At 49.6% G+C, this 26,310-nt stretch overlaps 1 protein-coding gene across 2 annotated transcripts in view; it reads left to right on the forward strand.

Moving 5' to 3' along the window:
• LOC112262638 (zinc finger SWIM domain-containing protein 6-like) overlaps window positions 1-26,310 on the forward strand; it is an 82,665-nt gene that overhangs the window by 54,240 nt on the left and 2,115 nt on the right. For both annotated transcript variants that reach the window (XM_042331411.1, XM_042331412.1), the window contains exons 6-13: window positions 6,886-7,056; window positions 13,270-13,416; window positions 13,635-13,781; window positions 15,542-15,802; window positions 19,683-19,818; window positions 24,223-24,380; window positions 25,109-25,272; window positions 25,347-25,428. In XM_042331411.1, coding sequence (XP_042187345.1) covers window positions 6,886-7,056; window positions 13,270-13,416; window positions 13,635-13,781; window positions 15,542-15,802; window positions 19,683-19,818; window positions 24,223-24,380; window positions 25,109-25,272; window positions 25,347-25,428 — 1,266 coding nt within the window. The remainder of the gene's footprint in view (window positions 1-6,885; window positions 7,057-13,269; window positions 13,417-13,634; window positions 13,782-15,541; window positions 15,803-19,682; window positions 19,819-24,222; window positions 24,381-25,108; window positions 25,273-25,346; window positions 25,429-26,310) is intronic.

Consider the following 26,310-nt stretch of genomic DNA (forward strand, 5'->3'; position numbering starts at 1 on the left):
AATCAAATGCTAGTTTCTCCCTCCCTCCCATCTAATGCTAGTTTTCTCTCACTCCCTCCCTCACTCCCTCCCATCTAATGCTAGTTTCTCTCTCCCTCCCTCCCCACAATATAATGCTAGTTTCCCTCCCTCCCTCCCTCCCTCCCTCCCTCCCTCCCTCCCTCCCTCCCTCCCTCCCTCCCTCCCTCCCCCATCTAATGCTAGTTTCTCTCTCCCTCCCTCCCCTCAATCTAATGCTAGTTTCTCTCTCTCCCTCCCCTCAATCTAATGATAGTTTCTCTCTCACTCCCTCCCTCCCTTCAATCTAATGCTAGTTTCTCTCTCACTCCCTCCCCTCAATCTAATGATAGTTTCCCTCCCTCCCTCCCTCCCTCCCTCCCTCCCTCCCTCCCTCCCTCCCTCCCTCCCTCCCTCCCTCCCTCCCCCTCCCTCCCCTCAATCTAATGCTAGTTTCTCCCTCCCTCCCTCCCTCCCTCCCTCCCTCCCTCCCTCCCTCCCTCCCTCCCTCCCCTCAATCAAATGCCAGTTTCTCTCTCACCCCCTCCATTCAATCTAATGCTAGTTTCTCTCTCTCCCTCCCCTCAATCTAATGATAGTTTCTCTCTCACTCCCTCCCTCCCTTCAATCTAATGCTAGTTTCTCTCTCACTCCCTCCCCTCAATCTAATGATAGTTTCCCTCCCTCCCTCCCTCCCTCCCTCCCTCCCTCCCTCCCCCTCCCTCCCTCCCTCCCTCCCTCCCTCCCTCCCTCCCTCCCCCTCCCCCCCATCTAATGCTAGTTTCTCTCTCCCTCCCTCCACTCAATCTAATGCTAGTTTCTCTCTCCCTCCCTCCCCTCAATCTAATGCTAGTTTCTCTCTCCCTCCCTCCCCTCAATCTAATGCTAGTTTCTCCTCCCTCCCTCCCCTCAATCTAATGCTAGTTTCTCCCTCCCTCCCTCCCTCCCTCACTCCCTCCAATCTAATGCTAGTTTCTCTCTCCCTCCCCTCAATATAATGCTAGTTTCTCCCTCCCTCCCTCCCTCCCTCCCTCCCTCCCTCCCTCCCTCCCTCCCTCCCTCCCTCCCTCCCTCCCTCCCTCCCTCCCCTCAATCTAATGCTAGTTTCTCCCTCCCTCCCCTCAATCAAATGCTAGTTTCTCCCTCCCTCCCTCACTCCCTCCCATCTAATGCTAGTTTCTCTCTCACCCCTCCATTCAATCGAATGCTAGTTTCTCCCTCCCTCCCTCCCTCCCTCTCCCTCCCTCCCTCCCTCCCTCCCTCCCCCTCCCTCCCTCCCTCCCTCCCCTCCCTCCCCTCAATCTAATGCTAGTTTCTCCCTCCCTCCCCTCAATCAAATGCTAGTTTCTCCCTCCCTCCCTCACTCCCTCCCATCTAATGCTAGTTTCTCTCTCACCCCCTCCATTCAATCGAATGCTAGTTTCTCTCTCCCTCCCTCCCCTCAATATAATGCTAGTTTCTCTCTCCCTCCCTCCCCTCAATATAATGCTAGTTTCTCCCTCCCTCCCTCCCTCCCTCCCTCCCTCCCTCCCTCCCTCCCTCCCTCCCTCCCTCCCTCCCTCCCTCCCTCCCTCCCTCCCTCCCTCCCTCCCCCCCTCAATCTAATGCTAGTTTCTCCCTCCCTCCCCTCAATCAAATGCTAGTTTCTCCCTCCCTCCCTCCCTCACTCCCTCCCATCTAATGCTAGTTTTCTCTCACTCCCTCCCTCACTCCCTCCCATCTAATGCTAGTTTCTCCCTCCCTCCCTCCCTCACTCCCTCCCATCTAATGCTAGTTTCTCTCTCACCCCCTCCATTCAATCGAATGCTAGTTTCTCTCTCCCTCCCTCTCCTCAATATAATGCTAGTTTCTCCCTCCCTCCCTCCCCCTCCCTCCCTCCCTCCCTCCCTCCCTCCCTCCCCCTCCCTCCCTCCCTCCCCCATCTAATGCTAGTTTCTCTCTCCCTCCCTCCCCTCAATCTAATGCCAGTTTCTCTCTCCCTCCCTCCCCTCAATCTAATGCCAGTTTCTCTCTCCCTCCCTCCCCTCAATCTAATGCCAGTTTCTCTCTCCCTCCCTCCCCTCAATCTAATGCTGGTTTTCTCTCTCTCCCTCCCCTCAATCTAATGCTAGTTTCTCTCTCTCCCTCCCCTCAATCTAATGCTAGTTTCTCTCTCACTCCCTCCCTCCCTTCAATCTAATGCTAGTTTCTCTCTCACTCCCTCCCCTCAATCTAATGATAGTTTCCCTCCCTCCCTCCCTCCCTCCCTCCCTCCCTCCCTCCCTCCCTCCCTCCCTCCCTCCCTCCCTCCCTCCCCCTCCCTCCCTCCCTCCTCCCTTCCATCTAATGCTAGTTTCTCTCTCCCTCCCTCCACTCAATCTAATGCTCGTTTCTCTCTCTCTCTCCCTTCAACCTAATGCTAGTTTCTCTCTCTCCCTCCCTCCACTCAATCTAATGCTAGTTTCTCTCTCTCCCTCCCTCCACTCAATCTAATGCTAGTTTCTCTCTCCCTCCCTCCCCTCAATCTAATGCTAGTTTCTCTCTCCCTCCCTCCCCTCAATCTAATGCTAGTTTCTCTCTCCCTCCCTCCCCTCAATCTAATGCTAGTTTCTCCTACCTCCCTCCCCTCAATCTAATGCTAGTTTCTCCCTCCCTCCCTCACTCCCTCCAATCTAATGCTAGTTTCTCTCTCCCTCCCTCCCCTCAATATAATGCTAGTTTCTCCCTCCCTCCCTCCCTCCCTCCCTCCCTCCCTCCCTCCCTCCCTCCCTCCCTCCCTCCCTCCCTCCCTCCCTCCCTCCCTCCCTCCCTCCCTCCCTCCCTCCCTCCCTCCCCCCCTCAATCTAATGCTAGTTTCTGCCTCCCTCCCCTCAATCAAATGCTAGTTTCTCCCTCCCTCCCTCCCTCACTCCCTCCCATCTAATGCTAGTTTTCTCTCACTCCCTCCCTCACTCCCTCCCATCTAATGCTAGTTTCTCTCTCCCTCCCTCCCCTCAATCTAATGCCAGTTTCTCTCTCTCCCTCCCTCCCTCAATCTAATGCTGGTTTTTGTCTCTCTCCCTCCCCTCAATCTAATGCTAGTTTCTCTCTCTCCCTCCCCTCAATCTAATGCTAGTTTCTCTCTCACTCCCTCCCTCCCTTCAATCTAATGCTAGTTTCTCTCTCACTCCCTCCCCTCAATCTAATGATAGTTTCCCTCCCCCTCCCTCCCTCCCTCCCTCCCTCCCTCCCTCCCTCCCTCCCCCTCCCTCCCTCCCTCCCTCCCTCCCTCCCTCCCTCCCCCATCTAATGCTAGTTTCTCTCTCCCTCCCTCCCCTCAATCTAATGCCAGTTTCTCTCTCCCTCCCTCCCCTCAATCTAATGCCAGTTTCTCTCTCCCTCCCTCCCCTCAATCTAATGCTGGTTTTCTCTCTCTCCCTCCCCTCAATCTAATGCTAGTTTCTCTCTCTCCCTCCCCTCAATCTAATGCTAGTTTCTCTCTCACTCCCTCCCTCCCTTCAATCTAATGCTAGTTTCTCTCTCACTCCCTCCCCTCAATCTAATGATAGTTTCCCTCCCTCCCTCCCTCCCTCCCTCCCTCCCTCCCTCCCTCCCTCCCTCCCTCCCTCCCTCCCATCTAATGCTAGTTTCTCTCTCCCTCCCTCCACTCAATCTAATGCTCGTTTCTCTCTCTCTCTCCCTTCAACCTAATGCTAGTTTCTCTCTCTCCCTCCCTCCACTCAATCTAATGCTAGTTTCTCTCTCTCCCTCCCTCCACTCAATCTAATGCTAGTTTCTCTCTCCCTCCCTCCCCTCAATCTAATGCTAGTTTCTCTCTCCCTCCCTCCCCTCAATCTAATGCTAGTTTCTCTCTCCCTCCCTCCCCTCAATCTAATGCTAGTTTCTCCTACCTCCCTCCCCTCAATCTAATGCTAGTTTCTCCCTCCCTCCCTCACTCCCTCCAATCTAATGCTAGTTTCTCTCTCCCTCCCTCCCCCTCAATATAATGCTAGTTTCTCCCTCCCTCCCTCCCTCCCTCCCTCCCTCCCTCCCTCCCTCCCTCCCTCCCTCCCTCCCTCCCTCCCTCCCTCCCTCCCTCCCTCCCTCCCTCCCTCCCCTCAATCTAATGCTAGTTTCTGCCTCCCTCCCCTCAATCAAATGCTAGTTTCTCCCTCCCTCCCTCCCTCCCTCACTCCCTCCCATCTAATGCTAGTTTTCTCTCACTCCCTCCCTCACTCCCTCCCATCTAATGCTAGTTTCTCTCTCCCTCCCTCCCCTCAATCTAATGCCAGTTTCTCTCTCCCTCCCTCCCCTCAATCTAATGCTGGTTTTTGTCTCTCTCCCTCCCCTCAATCTAATGCTAGTTTCTCTCTCTCCCTCCCCTCAATCTAATGCTAGTTTCTCTCTCACTCCCTCCCTCCCTTCAATCTAATGCTAGTTTCTCTCTCACTCCCTCCCCTCAATCTAATGATAGTTTCCCTCCCTCCCTCCCTCCCTCCCTCCCTCCCTCCCTCCCTCCCTCCCTCCCTCCCTCCCTCCCTCCCTCCCTCCCTCCCTCCCATCTAATGCTAGTTTCTCTCTCCCTCCCTCCACTCAATCTAATGCTCGTTTCTCTCTCTCTCCCTTCAACCTAATGCTAGTTTCTCTCTCTCCCTCCCTCCACTCAATCTAATGCTAGTTTCTCTCTCTCCCTCCCTCCACTCAATATAATGCTAGTTTCTCTCTCCCTCCCTCCCTCCCCTCAATCTAATGCTAGTTTCTCTCTCCCTCCCTCCCCTCAATCTAATGCTAGTTTCTCTCTCCCTCCCTCCCCTCAATCTAATGCCAGTTTCTCTCTCCCTCCCTCCCCTCAATCTAATGCCAGTTTCTCTCTCCCTCCCTCCCCTCAATCTAATGCCAGTTTCTCTCTCCCTCCCTCCCCTCAATCGAATGCTAGTTTCTCTCTCCCTCCCTCCCTCCCCTCAATATAATGCTAGTTTCTCCCTCCCTCCCTCCCTCCCTCCCTCCCTCCCTCCCTCCCTCCCTCCCTCCCTCCCTCCCTCCCTCCCTCCCTCCCTCCATCCCATCTAATGCTAGTTTCTCTCTCCCTCCCTCCACTCAATCTAATGCTAGTTTCTCTCTCCCTCCCTCCCCTCAATCTAATGCCAGTTTCTCTCTCCCTCCCTCCCCTCAATCTAATGCCAGTTTCTCTCTCCCTCCCTCCCCTCAATCTAATGCTGGTTTTTGTCTCTCTCCCTCCCCTCAATCTAATGCTAGTTTCTCTCTCTCCCTCCCCTCAATCTAATGCTAGTTTCTCTCTCACTCCCTCCCTCCCTTCAATCTAATGCTAGTTTCTCTCTCCTCCCTCCCCTCAATCTAATGATAGTTTCCCTCCCTCCCTCCCTCCCTCCCTCCCTCCCTCCCTCCCTCCCTCCCTCCCTCCCTCCCTCCCTCCCTCCCTCCCTCCCTCCCTCCCTCCCTCCCTCCCTCCCTCCCTCCCATCTAATGCTAGTTTCTCTCTCCCTCCCTCCACTCAATCTAATGCTCGTTTCTCTCTCTCTCCCTTCAACCTAATGCTAGTTTCTCTCTCTCCCTCCCTCCACTCAATCTAATGCTAGTTTCTCTCTCTCCCTCCCTCCACTCAATCTAATGCTAGTTTCTCTCTCTCCCTCCCTCCACTCAATATAATGCTAGTTTCTCTCTCCCTCCCTCCCTCCCCTCAATCTAATGCTAGTTTCTCTCTCCCTCCCTCCCCTCAATCTAATGCTAGTTTCTCTCTCCCTCCCTCCCCTCAATCTAATGCCAGTTTCTCTCTCCCTCCCTCCCCTCAATCTAATGCCAGTTTCTCTCTCCCTCCCTCCCCTCAATCTAATGCTAGTTTCTCTCTCTCCCTCCCTCCCCTCAATCTAATGCTAGTTTCTCCCTCCCTCCCTCCCTCCCTCCCTCCCTCCCTCCCTCCCTCCCTCCCTCCCTCCCTCCCTCCCTCCCTCCCATCTAATGCTAGTTTCTCTCTCCCTCCCTCCACTCAATCTAATGCTCGTTTCTCTCTCTCTCCCTTCAACCTAATGCTAGTTTCTCTCTCTCCCTCCCTCCACTCAATCTAATGCTAGTTTCTCTCTCTCCCTCCCTCCACTCAATCTAATGCTAGTTTCTCTCTCCCTCCCTCCACTCAATCTAATGCTAGTTTCTCTCCCTCCCTCCCCTCAATCTAATGCTAGTTTCTCTCTCCCTCCCTCCCCTCAATCTAATGCTAGTTTCTCTCTCCCTCCCTCCCCTCAATCTAATGCTAGTTTCTCTCTCCCTCCCTCCCCTCAATCTAATGCTAGTTTCTCTCTCCCTCCCTCCCCTCAATCTAATACCAGTTTCTCTCTCCCTCCCTCCCCTCAATCTAATGCCAGTTTCTCTCTCCCTCCCTCCCCTCAATCTAATGCCAGTTTCTCTCTCCCTCCCTCCCCTCAATCTAATGCCAGTTTCTCTCTCCCTCCCTCCCCTCAATCTAATGCTAGTTTCTCTCTCTCCCTCCCTCCCCTCAATCTAATGCTAGTTTCTCTCTCTCCTCCCTCCCCTCAATCTAATGCTAGTTTCTCTCTCTCCCTCCCTCCCCTCAATCTAATGCTAGTTTCCCTCTCCCTCCCTCCCCTCAATCTAATGCCAGTTTCTCTCTCCCTCCCTCCCCTCAATCTAATGCTAGTTTCTCTCTCTCCCTCCCTCCCCTCAATCTAATGCTAGTTTCTCCCTCCCTCCCTCCCTCCCTCCCTCCCTCCTCCCTCCCTCCCTCCCTCCCTCCCTCCCTCCCTCCCTCCCTCTCCCTCCCTCCACTCAATCTAATGCTCGTTTCTCTCTCTCTCCCTTCAACCTAATGCTAGTTTCTCTCTCTCCCTCCCTCCACTCAATCTAATGCTGGTTTCTCTCTCCCTCCCCTCAATCTAATGCTAGTTTCTCTCCTGTCAGAGTTGCGTCCCCACAGGACGGTGTTCACGCGGGCCATCGAGGCGTGTGACCTCCATTGGCAGGACCGTCACCTGCAGCACATTATCGCCAGTGGCCTCTACGCCAACTATTGTTACCACGACAACCAGGACGGCTCGCTCTTCGACACACGCGGATGGCCCATGTGGCACGGTGAGTGTGTGTGTTTTTTTTGGGGGTGTGTGTGGGGGGCGGTGTCTGTGTGGGGTGTGGGGGCAGTGTCTGTGTGGGGCGGGGTGTATGTGTGTGTGTGTGGGCGGTGTCTGTGTGGGGTGTGGGGGCAGTGTCTGTGTGGGGGCGGGGTGTATGTATGTATGTGTGTGTGTGTGTGTGGGGGGGGGGCTGTGTGTGTGTGTGGGGTGGCTGTGTGTGTGGGGGCTGTGTCTGTGTACGGGGTGTGGGGGCGGGGTGTATGTATGTGTGTGGGGGGCGGGGTGTGTGGGGGCAGTGCGGTGTGTGTGGGAGGTGTGTGTGGGTGGACGGGTGGACGGGGGGTGGGGTGTGTGTGTGTGTGGGTGGGTGGGTGGACGGTAGGGGGTGGGTGGACGGTAGGGGGTGGACGGTAGGGGCGGTGTGTGTGTTTGGACTGTCGGTGTGTGTGTTTGGACTGTCGGTGTGTGTGTTTGGACTGTCGGTGTGTGTGTGGATTGTCAGTGTGTGTGTGGACTATCAGGGTGTGGTTGTGTGTGTGTATGGAAGGTTGCGTGTGTGGACGTTTTTTCTGTGTGTGTCTGGACGGTGTTTCTGTGTGTGTGGACGGTGTGTGTGGACAGTGTGAGTGTGTGTGGACGGTGTTTCTCTCTGTGTGTGGACGGTGTTTCTCTCTGTGTGTGTGGACGGTGTTTCTCTCTGTGTGTGGACGGTGTTTCTCTCTCTGTGTGTGGACGGTGTTTCTCTCTGTGTGTGAGGACGGTGTTTCTCTCTGTGTGTGTGGACGGTGTTTCTCTCTGTGTGTGTGGACGGTGTTTCTCTCTGTGTGTGTGGACGGTGTTTCTCTCTGTGTGTGTGGACGGTGTTTCTCTCTGTGTGTGTGGACGGTGTTTCTCTCTGTGTGTGAGGACGGTGTTTCTCTCTGTGTGTGTGGACGGTGTTTCTCTCTGTGTGTGTGGACGGTGTTTCTCTCTGTGTGTGTGGACGGTGTTTCTCTCTGTGTGTGTGGACGGTGTTTCTCTCTGTGTGTGTGGACGGTGTTTCTCTGTGTGTGTGGACGGTGTTTCTCTCTGTGTGTGTGGACGGTGTTTCTCTCTGTGTGTGTGGACGGTGTTTCTCTCTGTGTGTGGACGGTGTTTCTCTCTGTGTGGACGGTGTTTCTCTCTGTGTGTGGACGGTGTTTCTCTGTGTGTGTGGACGGTGTTTCTCTGTGTGTGTGGACGGTGTTTCTCTCTGTGTGTGTGGACGGTGTTTCTCTCTGTGTGTGTGGACGGTGTTTCTCTCTGTGTGTGGACGGTGTTTCTCTGTGTGTGTGTGGACGGTGTTTCTCTCTGTGTGTGGACGGTGTTTCTCTCTGTGTGTGGACGGTGTTTCTCTCTGTGTGTGGACGGTGTTTCTCTCTGTGTGTCTGGACGGTGTTTCTCTCTGTGTGTCTGGACGGTGTTTCTCTCTGTGTGTGTGGACGGTGTTTCTCTCTGTGTGTCTGGACGGTGTTTCTCTCTGTGTGTGTGGACGGTGTTTCTCTCTGTGTGTCTGGACGGTGTTTCTCTCTGTGTGTCTGGACGGTGTTTCTCTCTGTGTGTGTGGACGGTGTTTCTCTCTGTGTGTGGACGGTGTTTCTCTCTGTGTGTGGACGGTGTTTCTCTCTGTGTGTGGACGGTGTTTCTCTCTGTGTGTCTGGACTGTGTTTCTCTCTGTGTGTGTGGACGGTGTTTCTCTCTGTGTGTCTGGACGGTGTTTCTCTCTGTGTGTCTGGACGGTGTTTCTCTCTGTGTGTCTGGACGGTGTTTCTCTCTGTGTGTGTGGACGGTGTTTCTCTCTGTGTGTCTGGACGGTGTTTCTCTCTGTGTGTCTGGACGGTGTTTCTCTCTGTGTGTGTGGACGGTGTTTCTCTCTGTGTGTGTGGACGGTGTTTCTCTCTGTGTGTGGACGGTGTTTCTCTCTGTGTGTGTGGACGGTGTTTCTCTCTGTGTGTGTGGACGGTGTTTCTCTCTGTGTGTGTGGACGGTGTTTCTCTCTGTGTGTGTGGACGGTGTTTCTCTCTGTGTGTGTGGACGGTGTGTTTTTTAAACATTTTTAATTTCACCATTATTTAACCAGGTAGGCTAGTTGAGAACAGGTTCTCATTTGCAACTGCGACCTGGCCAAGATAAAGCATAGCAGTGTGAACAGACAACACAGAGATACACATGGAGTAAACAATTAACAAGTCAATAACACAGTAGAAAAAAAGGGGAGTCTATATACATTGTGTGCAAAAGGCATGAGGAGGTAGGCGAATAATTACAATTTTGCAGATTAACACTGGAGTGATAAATGATCAGATGGTCATGTACAGGTAGAGATATTGGTGTGCAAAAGAGCAGAAAAGTAAATAAATAAAAACAGTATGGGGATGAGGTAGGTAAAAATGGGTGGGCTATTTACCGATAGACTATGTACAGCTGCAGCGATCGGTTAGCTGCTCAGATAGCAGATGTTTGAAGTTGGTGAGGAGATAAAAGTCCCCAACTTCAGCGATTTTTGCAATTTGTTCCAGTCACAGGCAGCAGAGAACTGGAACGAAAGGCGGCCAAATGAGGTGTTGGCTTTAGGGATGATCAGTGAGATACACCTGCTGGAGCGCGTGCTACGGATGGGTGTTGCCATCGTGACCAGTGAACTGAGATAAGGCGGAGCTTTACCTAGCATGGACTTGTAGATGACCTGGAGCCAGTGGGTCTGGCGACGAATATGTAGCGAGGGCCAGCCGACTAGAGCATACAAGTCGCAGTGGTGGGTGGTATAAGGTGCTTTAGTGACAAAACGGATGGCACTGTGATAAACTGCATCCAGTTTGCTGAGTAGAGTGTTGGAAGCAATTTTGTAGATGACATCGCCGAAGTCGAGGATCGGTAGGATAGTCAGTTTTACTAGGGTAAATTTGGCGGCGTGAGTGAAGGAGGCTTTGTTGCGGAATAGAAAGCCGATTCTTGATTTGATTTTCGATTGGAGATGTTTGATATGAGTCTGGAAGGAGAGTTTACAGTCTAGCCAGACACCTAGGTACTTATAGATGTCCACATATTCAAGATCGGAACCATCCAGGGTGGTGATGCTGGTCAGGCGTGCGGGTGCAGGCAGCGAACGGTTGAAAAGCATGCATTTGGTTTTACTAGCGTTTAAGAGCAGTTGGAGGCCACGGAAGGAGTGTTGTATGGCATTGAAGCTCGTTTGGAGGTTAGATGGCACAGTGTCCAAGGACGGGCCGGAAGTATATAGAATGGTGTCGTCTGCGTAGAGGTGGATCAGGAAATCGCCCGCAGCAAGAGCAACATCATTGATATATACAGAGAAAAGAGTCGGCCCGAGGGTTGAACCCTGTGGCACCCCCATAGAGACTGCCAGAGGACCGGACAGCATGCCCTCCGATTTGACACACTGAACTCTGTCTGCAAAGTAATTGGTGAACCAGGCAAGGCAGTCATCCGAAAAACCGAGGCTACTGAGTCTGCTGACAAGAATATGGTGATTGACAGAGTCGAAAGCCTTGGCAAGGTCGATGAAGATGGCTGCACAGTACTGTCTTTTATCGATGGCAGTTATGATATCATTTAGTACCTTGAGCTTGGCTGAGGTGCACCCGTGACCGGCTCGGAAACCAGATTGCACAGCGGAGAAGGTACGGTGGGATTCCAGATGGTCAGTGACCTGTTTGTTGACCTGGTTTTCGAAGACCTTAGATAGGCAGGGCAGGATGGATATAGGTCTGTAACAGTTTGGGTCCAGGGTGTCTCCCCCTTTGAAGAGGGGGATGACTACGGCAGCTTTCCAATCCTTGGGGATCTCAGACGATATGAAAGAGAGGTTGAACAGGCTGGTAATAGGGGTTGCGACAATGGCGGCGGATAGTTTCAGAAATAGAGGGTCCAGATTGACAAGCCCAGCTGATTTGTACGGGTCCAGGTTTTGCAGCTCTTTCAGAACATCTGCTATCTGGATTTGGGTAAAGGAGAACCTGGAGAGGCTTGGGCGAGTAGCTGCGGGGGAGCTGTTGGCCGAGGTTGGAGTAGCCAGGCGGAAGGCATGGCCAGCTGTTGAGAAATGCTTGTTGAAGTTTTCGATAATCATGGATTTATCGGTGGTGACCGTGTTACCTAGCCTCAGTGTAGTGGGCAGCTGGGAGGAGGTGCTCTTGTTCTCCATGGACTTCACAGTGTCCCAGAACTTTTTGGAGTTGGAGCTACAGGATGCAAACTTCTGCCTGAAGAAGCTGGCCTTAGCTTTCCTGACTTACTGCGTATATTGGTTCCTGACTTCCCTGAACAGTTGCATATCGCGGGGACTATTCGATGCTATTGCAGTCCGCCACAGGATATTTTTGTGCTGGTCGAGGGCAGTCAGGTCTGGAGTGAACCAAGGGCTATATCTGTTCTTAGTTCTGCATTTTTTGAACGGAGCATGCTTATCTAAAATGGTGAGGAAGTTACTTTTAAAGAATGACCAGCCATCCTCAACTGACGGGATGAGGTCAATGTCCTTCCAGGATACCCGGGCCAGGTCGATTAGAAAGGCCTGCTCACAGAAGTGTTTTAGGGAGCGTTTGACAGTGATGAGGGTGGTCTTTTGACTGCGGCTCCGTAGCGGATACAGGCAATGAGGCAGTGATCGCTGAGATCCTGGTTGAAGACAGCGGAGGTGTATTTGGAGGGCCAGTTGGTCAGGATGACATCTATGAGGGTGCCCTTGTTTACAGATTTAGGGTTGTACCTGGTGGGTTCCTTGATGATTTGTGTGAGATTGAGGGCATCTAGCTTAGATTGTAGGACTGCCGGGGTGTTAAGCATATCCCAGTTTAGGTCACCTAACAGAACAAACTCTGAAGCTAGATGGGGGGGCGATCAATTCACAAATGGTGTCCAGGGCACAGCTGGGAGCTGAGGGGGGTCGGTAGCAGGCGGCAACAGTGAGAGACTTATTTCTGGAGAGAGTAATTTTCAAAATTAGTAGTTCGAACTGTTTGGGTATGGACCCGGAAAGTATGACATTACTTTGCAGGCTATCTCTGCAGTAAACTGCAACTCCTCCCCCTTTGGCAGTTCTATCTTGACGGAAAATGTTATAGTTGGGTATGGAAATCTCCGAATTTTTGGTGGCCTTCCTGAGCCAGGATTCAGACACGGCAAGGACATCAGGGTTAGCAGAGTGTGCTAAAGCAGTGAGTAAAACAAACTTAGGGAGGAGGCTTCTGATGTTGACATGCATGAAACCAAGGCTTTTTCGATCACAGAAGTCAACAAATGAGGGTGCCTGGGGACATGCAGGGCCTGGGTTTACCTCCACATCACCCGCGGAACAGAGGAGGAGTAGAATGAGGGTGCGGCTAAAGGCTATGTGGACAGTGGGAGTGTGTGTGGACGGTGTTTCTCTGTGTGTGTGGACGGTGTTTCTCTGTGTGTGTGGACGGTGTTTCTCTCTGTGTGTGTGGACGGTGTTTCTCTGTGTGTGTGGACGGTGTTTCTCTCTGTGTGTGTGGACGGTGTTTCTCTGTGTGTGTGGACGGTGTTTCTCTGTGTGTGTGGACGGTGTTTCTCTCTGTGTGTGTGTGGGCGGTGTTTCTCTCTGTGTGTCTGGACAGTGTTTCTCTCTGTGTGTGTGGACGGTGTTTCTCTGTGTGTGTGGACGGTGTTTCTCTGTGTGTGTGGACGGTGTTTCTCTCTGTGTGTGTGGACGGTGTTTCTCTCTGTGTGTGTGTGGGCGGTGTTTCTCTCTCTGTGTGTGGACGGTTTCTCTCTCTGTGTGTGGACGGTGTTTCTCTCTGTGTGTGGACGGTGTTTCTCTCTGTGTGTGTGGACGGTGTTTCCCTCTGTGTGTGTGGACGTTGTGACGGTGTGTGTGGACGTTGTGTGTGTGTGTGAACGTTGTGTGTGTGTGTGGGCGTTGTGTGGGTGTGTGGACGTTGTTACTGTGTGTGTGTGTGTGGGCGTTGTGACTGTGTGTGTGTGTGGACGTTGTGACTGTGTGTGGACGTTGTGACTGTGTGTGTGTGTGTGGGCGTTGTGACGGTGTGTGTGTGGGCGTTGTGACGGTGTGTGTGTGGACGTTGTGACGGTGTGTGGTTGGACGTTGTGACAGTCTGTGTGTGTGTGTCTGTTGCCCTTTGCCAATATGAGTGGTCACAAGCCAAAAGCCTTATAGAATGTATAGACACGTAGCATCTGTCTCTTTCGCTCTCAGAACACGTTCCGACGGCGTGTGCTCGGGTGGACGCCCTGCGTTCCCATGGTTACCCCCGTGAAGCGCTGCGATTGGCCATTGCCGTGGTAAATACACTACGGCGGCAGCAGCAGAGGCAGCTGGAGCATTTCCGCAGACATAAGAAAGGTCAGACTGCCCTTAAGTGACTGAATATGAATATTATACCACCATTCTATACCGCCATTAAGTACTAAAGTGTTGTCCACCAATTTAATGGGACTTCTACCTGCTGAAAACGTTTCTACAATAAATAGTTGAGGCACACAGTGTTGTTAATTGGGACGTTGCTGCAACCTAATAGGGTTGTGAGCGGTAGTTTACATGTGTTGTCCTGTTCGTGACAGAGCTGCTCCATAAAGGTATCACCTCCATAACCAACATGGAGGGCTGGGTGGGTCACCCTCTGGATCCCATCGGCACCCTGTTCAGCACCCTCACTGAGACGGGACGGGGGGCAGAGGAGGGGGCCAACACATGCCTTGACCTTTCAGGTACTAAACATATTCATCTAGTCTTCTGTCTCTCTCTCTACTTTTCTTTGAATTTTTTCTTCTCATCTCCCTCACTCAGATGGTCCCTTTCCTCCACCTCTCACCCCTCACCATTCGCTCACATTCCTCTTGTCTTTCTCTTTTCTCCTCTCCTAGTCAAACATAGTCAAGGCATACCCTAAGCTTGGCACAGTGATATGGAAAAAAAAGTATCTGGAGATCTCGGGCCTGTCCCAAATACTGTGGTCAAAGGTAGTGCACTATATATGGAATATGGTTCTATTTGGGACAGCCTGACCCTCAGTGGTGTGGAATATGGTTATATTTGGGACAGCCTGACCCTCAGTGGTGTGGAATATGGTTCTATTTGGGACAGCCTGACCCTCAGTGGTGTGGAATATGGTTCTATTTGGGACAGCCTGACCCTCAGTGGTGTGGAATAGGGTTCTATTTGGGACAGCCTGACCCTCAGTGGTGTGGAATATGGTTCTATTTGGGACAGCCTGACCCTCAGTGGTGTGGAATAGGGTTCTATTTGGGACAGCCTGACCCTCAGTGGTGTGGAATATGGTTCTTTTGGGACGGCCTGACCCTCAGTGGTGTGAAATAGGGTTCTATTTGGGACGGCCTGACCCTCAGTGGTGTGAAATAGGGTTCTATTTGGGACGGCCTGACCCTCAGTGGTGTGGAATAGGGTTCTATTTGGGACGGCCTGACCCTCAGTGGTGTGAAATAGGGTTCTATTTGGGACGGCCTGACCCTCAGTGGTGTGGAATAGGGTTCTATTTGGGACGGCCTGACCCTCAGTGGTGTGAAATAGGGTTCTATTTGGGACGGCCTGACCCTCAGTGGTGTGGAATAGGGTTCTATTTGGGACGGCCTGACCCTCAGTGGTGTGGAATAGGGTTCTATTTGGGACGGCCTGACCCTCAGTGGTGTGGAATAGGGTTCTATTTGGGACGGCTTGACCCTCAGTGGTGTGGAATAGGGTTCTATTTGGGACGGCCTGACCCTCAGTGGTGTGGAATAGGGTTCTATTTGGGACGGCCTGACCCTCAGTGGTGTGAAATAGGGTTCTATTTGGGACGGCCTGACCCTCAGTGGTGTGAAATAGGGTTCTATTTGGGACGGCCTGACCCTCAGTGGTGTGGAATAGGGTTCTATTTGGGACGGCCTGACCCTCAGTGGTGTGGAATAGGGTTCTATTTGGGACGGCCTGACCCTCAGTGGTGTGGAATAGGGTTCTATTTGGGACGGCCTGACCCTCAGTGGTGTGAAATAGGGTTCTATTTGGGACGGCCTGACCCTCAGTGGTGTGAAATAGGGTTCTATTTGGGACGGCCTGACCCTCAGTGGTGTGAAATAGGGTTCTATTTGGGACGGCCTGACCCTCAGTGGTGTGAAATAGGGTTCTATTTGGGACGGCCTGACCCTCAGTGGTGTGAAATAGGGTTCTATTTGGGACGGCCTGACCCTCAGTGGTGTGGAATAGGGTTCTATTTGGGACGGCCTGACCCTCAGTGGTGTGGAATAGGGTTCTATTTGGGACGGCCTGACCCTCAGTGGTGTGGAATAGGGTTCTATTTGGGACGGCCTGACCCTCAGTGGTGTGGAATAGGGTTCTATTTGGGACGGCCTGACCCTCAGTGGTGTGGAATAGGAGGGAGCCTCCAAACCTCAAAGAACAGATACACTGACTATTGAACATTGACCTCTCTCTCCCCTCTTTCTCTTGTTTTTCTCTTTCTCTTCTCTCTCAGACTGTTCCAGCGTGGTGAGTCATGCGGAGCTGCAGCGGTTTCCAGTGCAGCGTTTGCTAGGCGAGGGGGAATCGTACGTGGCGCTGGCCGTAGAGACTGCTCTGATTGGCTTAGGCCAGCAGAGGGTGATGCCTGACGGGCTGTATGCCCAGGAGAAGGTGTGTCGCAACGAAGAGCAGCTATTAGCCAAGCTGCAGGAAGTGGAGCTGGATGACATGCTGGTCAAGATCTTCCGCAAGCAAGCCGTCTTCCTGTTAGAGAGTGAGGACACACTATTGGTTAAAGTGTACAATAATCTTCCATAGGGTTGCTTTGGATATGTGTGTTACTGTAGCTGTGAAAGCAGAAAGGGCTTTTTCTCTTTCCTTCCTCTCTCTCCTAGTCTGTCATTTCCTCTCTCCTATTCTCTCCTTTCCTCTCTCATAGTCTCTCCTCTCCTCTCTCCATAGTTTCTCCTTCCCTCTCTCCAGTCCTAGTCTCTCTCTCCTCCTAGTCTCTCCATAGTTTCTCCTTCCCTCTCTCCAGTCCTAGTCTCTCTCCTCTCTCTCCTCTCTTCTCTCCTAGTCTCTCTATAGCTTATCCTTCCCTCTCTCCAAGACTCTCTCCTCTCTCCATAGTTTCTATATTCTTAATAATATTCTTATTAAATACTTTTTTCTTTACATGGTTGAATGTGCTGACAACAAAATCACACAAAAATGATCAATGGAAATCAAATGTATCAACCCATGGAGGTCTGGATTTGGAGTCACACTCAAAATTAAAGTGGAAAACCACACTACAGGCTGATCCGACTTTGATGTAATGTCCTTAAAACAAGTCAAAAGGAGGCTCAGTAGTGTGTGTGGCCTCCACGTGCCTGTATGACCTCCCTACAACTCCTGGGCATGCTCCTGATGAGGTGGTGGATGGTCTCCTGAGGGATCTCCTCCCAGACCTGGACTAAAGCATGGATGAAGCGAGACATGATGTCCCAGATGTGCTCAATTGGATTCAGGTCTGGGGAACGGGCAGGCCAGTCCATAGCATCAATGCCTTCCTCTTGCAGGAACTGCTGACACTCCAGCCACATGAGGTCTAGCATTGTCTTGCATTAGGAGGAACCCAGGGCCAACCGCACCAGCATATGGTCTCACAAGGGGTCTGAGGATCTCATCTCGGTACCTAATGGCAGTCAGGCTACCTCTGGCGAGCACAGGGAGGGCTGTGCGGCCCCCCAAAGAAATGCCACCCCACACCCTGACTGACCCACCGCCAAACCGGTCATGCTGGAGGATGTTGCAGGCAGCAGAACGTTCTCTACGGCGTCTCCAGACTGTCATGTGTGCTCAGTGTGAACCTGCTTTCATCTGTGAAGAGCACAGGGCGCCAGTGGCGAATTTGCCAATCTTGGTCTTCTCAGGCAAATGCCAAACGTCCTGCACGGTGTTGGGCTGTAAGCACAACCCCCACCTGTGGACGTCGGGCCCTCATACCACCCTCATGGAGTCGGTTTCTGTTTGTGGCCTGCTGGAGGTCATTTTGCAGGGCTCTGGCAGTGCTCCTCCTGCTCCTCCTTGCACAAAGGCGGAGGTAGCGGACCTGCTGCTGGGTTGTTGCCCTCCTACGGCCTCCTCCACGTCTCCTGATGTACTGGCCTGTCTCCTGGTAGCGCCTTCATGCTCTGGACACTACGCTGACAGACACAGCAAACCTTCTTGCCACAGCTCGCATTGATGTGCCATCCTGGATGAGCTGCACTACCTGAGCCACTTGTGTGGGTTGTAGACTCCGTCTCATGCTACCACTAGAGTGAAAGCACCGCCAGCATTCAAAAGTGACCAAAACATCAGCTAGGAAGCATAGGAACTGAGAAGTGGTCTGTGGTCACCACCTGCAGAACCACTCCTTTATTGGGGGTGTCTTGCTAATTGCCTATAATTTCCACCTGTTGTCTATTCCATTTGCACAACAGCATGTGAAATGTATTGTCAATCAGTGTTGCTTCCTAAGTGGACAGTTTGATTTCACAGAAGTGTGATTGACTTGGAGTTACATTGTGTTGTTTAACTGTTCCCTTTATTTTTTTGAGCAGTGTATATACAGTATATCACAAAAGTGAGTACACCCCTCACATTTTGTAAATATTTGAGTATATCTTTTCATGTGACAACACTGAAGAAATGACACTTTGCTTCAATGTAAAGTAGTGAGTGTACAGCTTGTATAACAGTGTAAATTTGCTGTCCACTCAAAATAACTCAACACACAGCCATTAATGTCTAAACCGCTGGCAACAAAAGTGAGTACACCCAAAAGTGAAAATGTCCAAATTGGGCCCAAAGTGTCAATATTTTGTGTGGCCACCATCATTTTCCAGCACTGCCTTAACCCTATTGGGCATGGAGTTCACCAGAGCTTCACAGGTTGTCACTGGAGTCCTCTTCCACTCCTCCATGGCGACATCACGGAGCTGGTGGATGTTAGAGACCTTGCACTCCTCCACCTTCCGTTTGAGGATACCCCACAGATGCTCAATAGGGTTTAGGTCTGGAGACATGCTTGGCCAGTCCATCACCTTTACCCTCAGCTTCTTTAGCACGGCAGTGGTCGTCTTGGAGGTGTGTTTGGGGTCGTTATCATGTTGGAATAGTGCCCTGTGGCCCAGTCTCCGAAGGGAGGGGATCATGCTCTGCTTCAGTATGTCACAGCACATGTTGGCATTCATGGTTCCCTCACTGAACTGTAGCTCCCCAGTGCCGGCAGCACTCATGCAGCCCCAGACCATGACACTCCCACCACCATGCTTGACTGTAGGCAAGACACACTTGTCTTTGTACTCCTCACCTGGTTGCCGCCACACACGCTTGACACCATCTGAACCAAATAAGTTTATCTTGGTCTCATCAGACCACAGGACATGGTTCCAGTAATCCATGTCCTTAGTCTGCTTGTCTTCAGCAAACTTTTTTTGGGCTTTCTTGTGCATCATCTTTAGAAGAGGCTTGCTTCTGGGACGACAGCCATGCAGACCAATTTGATGCAGTGTACGGCTTATGGTCTGAGCACTGACAGGCTGACCCCCCACCCCTTCAACCTCTGCAGCAATGCTGGGAGCACTCATATGTCTATTTCCCCAAAGACAACCTCTGGATATGACGCTGAACACGTGCACTCAACTTCTTTGGTCGACCATGGCGAGGCCTGTTCTGAGTGGAACCTGTCCAGTTAAACCGCTGTATGGTCTTGGCCACCGTGCTGCAGCTCAGTTTAAGGGTCTTGGCAATCTTCTTATAGCCCAGGCCATCTTTATGCAGAGCAACAATTATTTTTTTCAGATCCTCAGAGAGTTCTTTGCCATGAGGTGCCATGTTGAACTTCCAGTGACCAGTCAGTATGAGGGAGTGTGAGAGCGATGACACCAAATTTAACACACCTGCTCCCCATTCACACCTGAGACCTTGTAACACTAATGAGTCATATAACACCGGGGAGGGAAAATGGCTAATTGGGCCCAATTTGGACATTTTCACTTAGGGGTGTACTCACTTTTGTTGCCAGCGGTTTAGACATTAATGGCTGTGTGTTGAGTTATTTTGAGGGGACGGCAAATGTACACTGTTATACAAGCTGTACACTCACTAATTTACATTATAGCAAAGTGTCATTTCTTCAGTGTTGTCACATGAAAAGATATATACTCAAATATTTACAAAAATGTGAGGGGTGTACTCACTTTTGTGATATACTGTATATATATTTCACCTTTTATTTAACCAGGTAGGCCAGTTGAGAACAATTTCTCATTTACAACTGCGATCTGGCCAAGATAAAGCAAAGCAGTGCGACACAAACAACAACACAGAGTTACACATGGAATAAACAAACATACAGTCAATAGGGAAAAAAAATCTACATACAGTTTGTGCAAAACAGGTAAGATTAGGGAGGTAAGGCAATAAATAGGCCGTTGTGGCGAAGTAATTACAATTTAGCAATTATAACATTCTCCTTAACTCCACCAATGTTAAATTAAATGCATTTCCTGTTTTTGCAACTGATATTTCTGTCTTTGTTCCATCAGTGAACTGTTTCACCCTGACTTCCTGTCTGAACCACGTGTCTTCTGTCCCGTGTTCTTCTTCTCTCCTTGTACCTCCAGGTGGGCCGTACAGCGGCCACGGAGAGATTGTCCACAGAGAGAGTGTTCCCATGCACACCTTCACCCGCTACCTCTTCACCTCTCTCCTACCTCACGACGCTGAACTGGCGTACAAGATTGCACTCAGAGCCATGCGGTGAGGCTCTCTTTTATTATTAGTTGCGGAGTGGCTCTGTTTTGAAATTGTTTTTGGGAAGGGGGAGCTGGATCAGTGAATATGAATGATGTTAACGAGATTTTAATGACTGTGTTATGAGATGGCTCTCACACACCTGGTCAACAGTGTCAGGACAGCTACATGGCTAACACCAAAACCTCTCTGCCATTGGCTTCTCATTGAGATGCTTTGTGAACACTGCTAACACTGGCGACGCTTAATGATTGTCAATGAATGAGAGCTACGTCACGTATCATTGGGCACTGAAATATGCAAGTCGAAAAACTTTGGCTTGAGTAGTGCCCAAACTATACCTTAGTCAGGCCTCGCCTCCCGCCCTCCCAACCCGCCTCTCTCCCCACCCAGCCCTGTGGAAAGAGAGGGTGAGGTTGAATATTGTGGCCACGTCTAGCTACTCCAGGGACCTGGGTGTCTGTCTGTCTGTCACATAATGAATGTGTTCAATGTGGTGCTGGTTTAATATAATAGCAGCGTATACCTTCCCACTCCCACGGGGCTGCTGGTTAAATATAGAGGCCAGGTAAAAGGACTGGCTTATATCAACCCATTAGAACACTATGATAGACTTACACAGCCTCTCCTTATTCAAACCACTGCTTAGTGCTAAGAAGTTCTATTCAGCTCAAGGAAGTAGTGTGTTTGTACTGAACACACACCCTGCTGATTTTGCTAGTGCAGGGGTGTTGGAATATCACCTGAATTTATGAAGATTGGTATCCAGCTAGTGTGAAATGACTGTTCCATGTAGCCTCCACTACTAGTCTGCGGTGGCTTGGGGAGCTTTTGTATATCAGGAAGATGTCTTGAGAAGAGGTTTCCAGCAGCTCCTGTGATGGATAGATTGGGGAAGTGAAATGACGTTGTGAAGTGTTTACTTTGTCTGAGGGTGAAAACCAGGAGGTAAAGAGTTCAGTAGTCTCACTGATGTTCACCAGAAACCAGGACCAGACTATGAAAGAACTGGATATATAGTTGCTCTCTTTCACTTCTATCTATTTTGCATTCGGAAAGTATTCGGACCCCTTCCATTTCTCCACATGTTGTTACGTTACAGCCTTATTCTAAAATAGATTAAATACATGTTTTTCCTCATCAATCTACCTACACACAATATCCCATAATGACATCACAATACCCCATAATGACAAAGCAAAAACAGTTTTTTTTTTATTGTTGCAAATGTAAAAAAAAACTTATTTACATAGGTATTCAGACCCTTTGCTATGAGACTCGATATTGAATTCAGGTTCATCCTGTTTCCACTGATCATCCTTGAGATGTTTCTACAACTTGATTGGAGTCCACCAGTGGTAAATTCAAGTGATTGGACATGATTTTGAAAGGCACACACCTGTCTACATAAGGTGCCACAGTTGACAGTACATGTCAGAGCAAAAACCAAGGCATGAGGTCGAAGGATTTGTCCGTAGAGCTCTGAGACAGGATTGTCGGCACAGATATGGGGAAAGGTAACAAAGAATGTTTGCAGCAATGAAGGTCAGCAAGAACACAGTGGCCTCCATCATTCTTAAATGGAAGAAGTTTGGAACCACCAAGACTCTTCCTAGAGCTGTCCGCCTGGCCAAACTGAGCAATCGGGGGAGAAGGACCTTGGTCAGGAAGGTTACCAAGAACCCTATGGTCACTGACAGAGCAGCAGAGTTCCTCTATGGAGGTGGGAGAACCTTGCAGAAGGACAACCATCTCTGCAGCACTCCACCAATCAGGCCAGACGGAAGCCACTCCTCAGTAAAAGGCACATGACAGCCTGCTTGCAGAGATGGAATGGGGGTGGCAGCATCATGCTGTTGGGGTATTTTTCAGCGGCAGGGACTTGGAGACTAGTCAGGATCGAGGGAAAGATGAACGGGGCAAAGTACAGAGAGATCCTTGATGAAAACCTGCTCCAGAGCGCTCAGGACCTCAGACTGGGGTGAAGGTTCACATTCCAACAGGACAACGACCCTAAGCACACAGCCAAGACAACGCGGGAGTGGCTTCGGGACAATATATGTTCCTCTCCCCCTCTCTCTCTCTATCAAAGCATCCCGCCCTGCTTTGACAGGGTGCTATAGTGCCACAGGACCAATCTGACACCACAGCTGCCCTCATCAGTCGCTTGGGACTGATGGTGTGTTATGGCTCACTGTTAAATGGATTCAAGTCAAGGCTAAGTGTCTTCATGAAAGTATGTGTGTTCCCACTTGTGCCAGTGAATATCTAGCTTTTCGCCGGACGCCGACTGGTAAACGCATCAGGAGGGCGCTCATGTGTGCTAACAAGGCAGAGGTCCCGAGTTTGCTCTAGGTATGGGAGGAAGTGAGCAGTGTGACGTACTTTACACTAGCAATGGATTCGTTTTGATGTGGAATAGATGATGCCGCTTCTGTGTCATTGCATTGAACAACAATATATATTTTTTAAATTATTCAACCTTTATTTAACTTGGCAAGTCAGTTAAGAACAAATTCTTATTTACAATGACAGCCTACCAAAGGCAAAAGGCCTCCTGCGAGGACGGGGCCTGGGATTAAAATAAATAAATACAATATAAATATAGGACAAAACACACATCACAACAAGAGAGACAACACTACATAAAGAGAGACCTAAGACAACAACATAGCAAGGCAGCAACACATGACAACACAGCATGGTAGCAACACAATAACAACATGGTAGCAGCACAAAACAGGGTACTAACATTGGGCACAGACAACAGCACAAAGGGCAAGAAGGTAGAGACAACAATACATCACGTGAAGCAGCCACAACTGTCAGTAAGAGTGTCCATGACTGAGTCTTTGAATGAAGAGATTGAGATAAAACTGTCCAGTTTGAGTGTTTGTTGCAGCTCGTTCCAGTCGCTAGCTTCAGTGAACTGAAAAGACGAGCGACCCAGGGATGTGTGTGCTTTGGGGACCTTTAACAGAATGTGACTGGCAGAACGGGTGTTGTATGTGGAGGTTGAGGGCTGCAGTCGATATCTCAGATAGGGGGGAATGAGGCCTAAAAGGGTTTTATAAATAAGCATCAACCAGTGGTTCTTGCGATGGGTATACAGAGATGACCAGTTTACAGAGGAGTATAGAGTGCAGTGATGTGTCCTATAAGGAGAATTGGTGGCAAACAATCAGTCCCCACCAGTGGGTCTCTGTAAGGCACACAAAGGTAGGAATGTTGACAAGGGTTCCATCTTTAGGGAGAGACATTTTGCTTAGTTCCACCCCAGCAATGGTCCAGAATCCCCCAGTGTATTAGCAGATCTTTAGATGTGTTTGGAACGAACCCCTTGTCTCTTTGGCATCGGCACGTCTCCATTTCACACCAAGTCTCGTCTTGCTTTCTCTCACCTTTATCTAGCCAGACTGTTGGCCAGGCGTTTACCTTGTCTGGGCCTGACATACTTCAGCTAATAATCAACATTAGAACCAGACTTGGAGGTATTCCTCACGTAGCAATAGTGTCTCTGGCCCTTTTCTCTGAAATCAAACTGCCATTTAGCATAGTCTTGTAACGTTGCTTTTATGTGGGTGGGTGTGTGTGGGTGGGTGCGTATGGGTTTGATGTGTGTCCAGGCATAGAGGGCTGGAAGGTGAATCCGCTCATTTCCCCATGGACTCAATTAGCTTTGTGATTGGTTGAGATCTGCCCAGGTTCTCTTCTCTTTCCAAGGCAGCAAGAGACCTTTGCAACTGGGCTGGAAGATGAGGTTTGAAACTGAGATGAGCTGCCCACAGTAGCACACATAAAGACAAGAATATTGTATACTTCAATGTCTGTCTGTCTGCAGATGCGTAAGACCTATATACACTAGGGCTGGGTGATGCATCGTCTTTTAATGTACACTGGTATGGATCCACATACTGGTATGGATCTTTACAATACTGTCTATAACGGTATTTGTATAAAGTGCTAAGTAAATGAAAAGTTCTACAAATTGGACTACTTAACTGTCAGTTTGGTTGAGTATAAAACCATCAGAATAGAGAAAGACATTAAAACAACTTATAATTCATTTACTGCCATCCTAGGGTCATGCACTACTCATAACATATTTAGACTTTTATTATTCAGAAACAGAAAATGCCATCAAAAATAAGAAAAATATTGTGATATATTTTGGCCAGCAGGAATAGCAGGCCTATGTTCTTAATTACCAGTAATTCAAGTCAAGAAAACAGTCATTATGCTACTGTTGCTTCAGTTCTGTGATGAAGGACTTGGTTGGAAGTAAATTGCAGTATGCCAACACCTTTAATGTACTCCAGAACACTGACACAATCTTGCTGATTATACTTTGTGCTTGTGTTTGTGTGTGTGTGATCCAAATCAGCCTTGTGGTTTTTCTGTGCTCCTCAGGTTGCCTGTGTTGGAGTCCACAGCCTCGTCAGGTGACCTGTCGCGACCCCATCACATGGTGTCTGTGGTCCCTAACCGTTACCCTCGCTGGTTCACACTCACCCACATAGAGTCCCAGCAGTGTGAACTGGCCTCCACCATGCTGACTGCAGCCAAAGGTACACACACACACACACACACACACACACACACACACACACACACACACACACACACACACACACACACACACACACACACATACACACACACATACATACATACATGCATACATACATACATACATACATACATACATACATACATACATACACACACACACACACACACACACACACACACACACACACACACACACACACACACACACACACATACATACACACACACACATATACATACACACACACACACACACACATACATACACACACACACACACACACATATACATACACACACACACACACACACACACACACACACACATACATACATACGTACACACACATATACATACATACGTACACACACACACACACACATACATACATACATACGTACACACACATATACATACATACGTACACACACACACACACACATATACATACATACACACACACACACACACACACACACACACACACACACACACACACACACATATACGTACACACACACACACACACACATACATACATACATACATACATACACACACATACATACATACATACATACATACATACATACATACATACATATACACATACACACATACATACATACATACATACATACATACATACATACATACATACATACATACATACATTTTGGTCCCTTTGTCATTGTACTGTATGTGGTTGTTCTGTTGGTCCAGGTGATAGTCGTAAGCTGGAGACTGTACTAGAGTCCATCCAGAAGAACATCCATTCCTCATCTCACATCTTTAAACTGGGCCAGGATGCCTTCAAGATCGCTACTCTGATGGACAGCCTGCCAGACATCACACTGCTCAAAGTCTCACTGGAGCTGGGGCTGCAGGTACACACACACACACACACACACACACACACACTTACACCTCTCTACCATCCCTAACTGTCTCTCATTCACAGGTGATGAGGATAACCCTGTCTACGTTGAACTGGAGGAGGAGGGAGATGGTACGGTGGTTAGTTACCTGTGCCACTGAAGTAGGTAAGTGTACAACGTTTCCCTTCCTATGATATACCACAAAGCGTGAGCTCCAGAATGATCAGGACAGTGACACATGTTGGATTGTTTTGGCTCTCTACTCCAGCACTTTGGATGTGAAATAATACAAGGGGGGTTCTACTAAACGAATGTATGAAAAGTTAGAGGCATAAATATCATACCCCCCCAAAAATGCTAACCTCCCCTGTTATTGTAATGGTGAGCGGTTAGCATGTCTTGGGGGTATGATATTTGTGCCTCTAACTTTCTCCCTCATCATTATTCACAATTAATTCAGGATTATCCGTAATCATGGTAACATCCACATTAATGTAGAAGTGTTCAGAAACATGTTCTATTCTTATTTACAATAAAAGTGACTCCAAAATGACACAATATATTATTTAACATTAATTTCTATTGGGCGTAAAACATTAAAACTGAAACACAACCAAAACAAACCGCAAATGCATCTGACAAATTTGTAGAGTCACAATTGTGTGCTATGAATATGGGACCAAATATGATACTTTTTTAATACCCAAGTGAAATTGTCCCATTTAGTTTTGGTCCCCTAAAATGGGGGGACTATGTACAAAAAGTGCTTTCATTTCTAAACGGTTCACCCAATATGGATAAAAATACCCCCAAATTAAATCTGACAATTTCCCCGGCCCCGCGGAAATTGAATGAACATAATACAAAAATCCTCATGAACACCCGTTTAAGCTAGAGATATCTGCTATTTTGCGTGGGCTCAATCTACTGCATCCGCCGATATCGCCCTTACACATCTGTGGTGAAAGGTGGCAGAGCTAGAGCGGTGTTCGTCAGACCATGAGACATCCTGAAAATCGGTCTTCTCACGACAATGTCTGTAGTATC

This window comes from Oncorhynchus tshawytscha, linkage group LG12, assembly GCF_018296145.1.
Source record: "Oncorhynchus tshawytscha isolate Ot180627B linkage group LG12, Otsh_v2.0, whole genome shotgun sequence".
Taxonomy (NCBI): domain Eukaryota; kingdom Metazoa; phylum Chordata; class Actinopteri; order Salmoniformes; family Salmonidae; genus Oncorhynchus; species Oncorhynchus tshawytscha.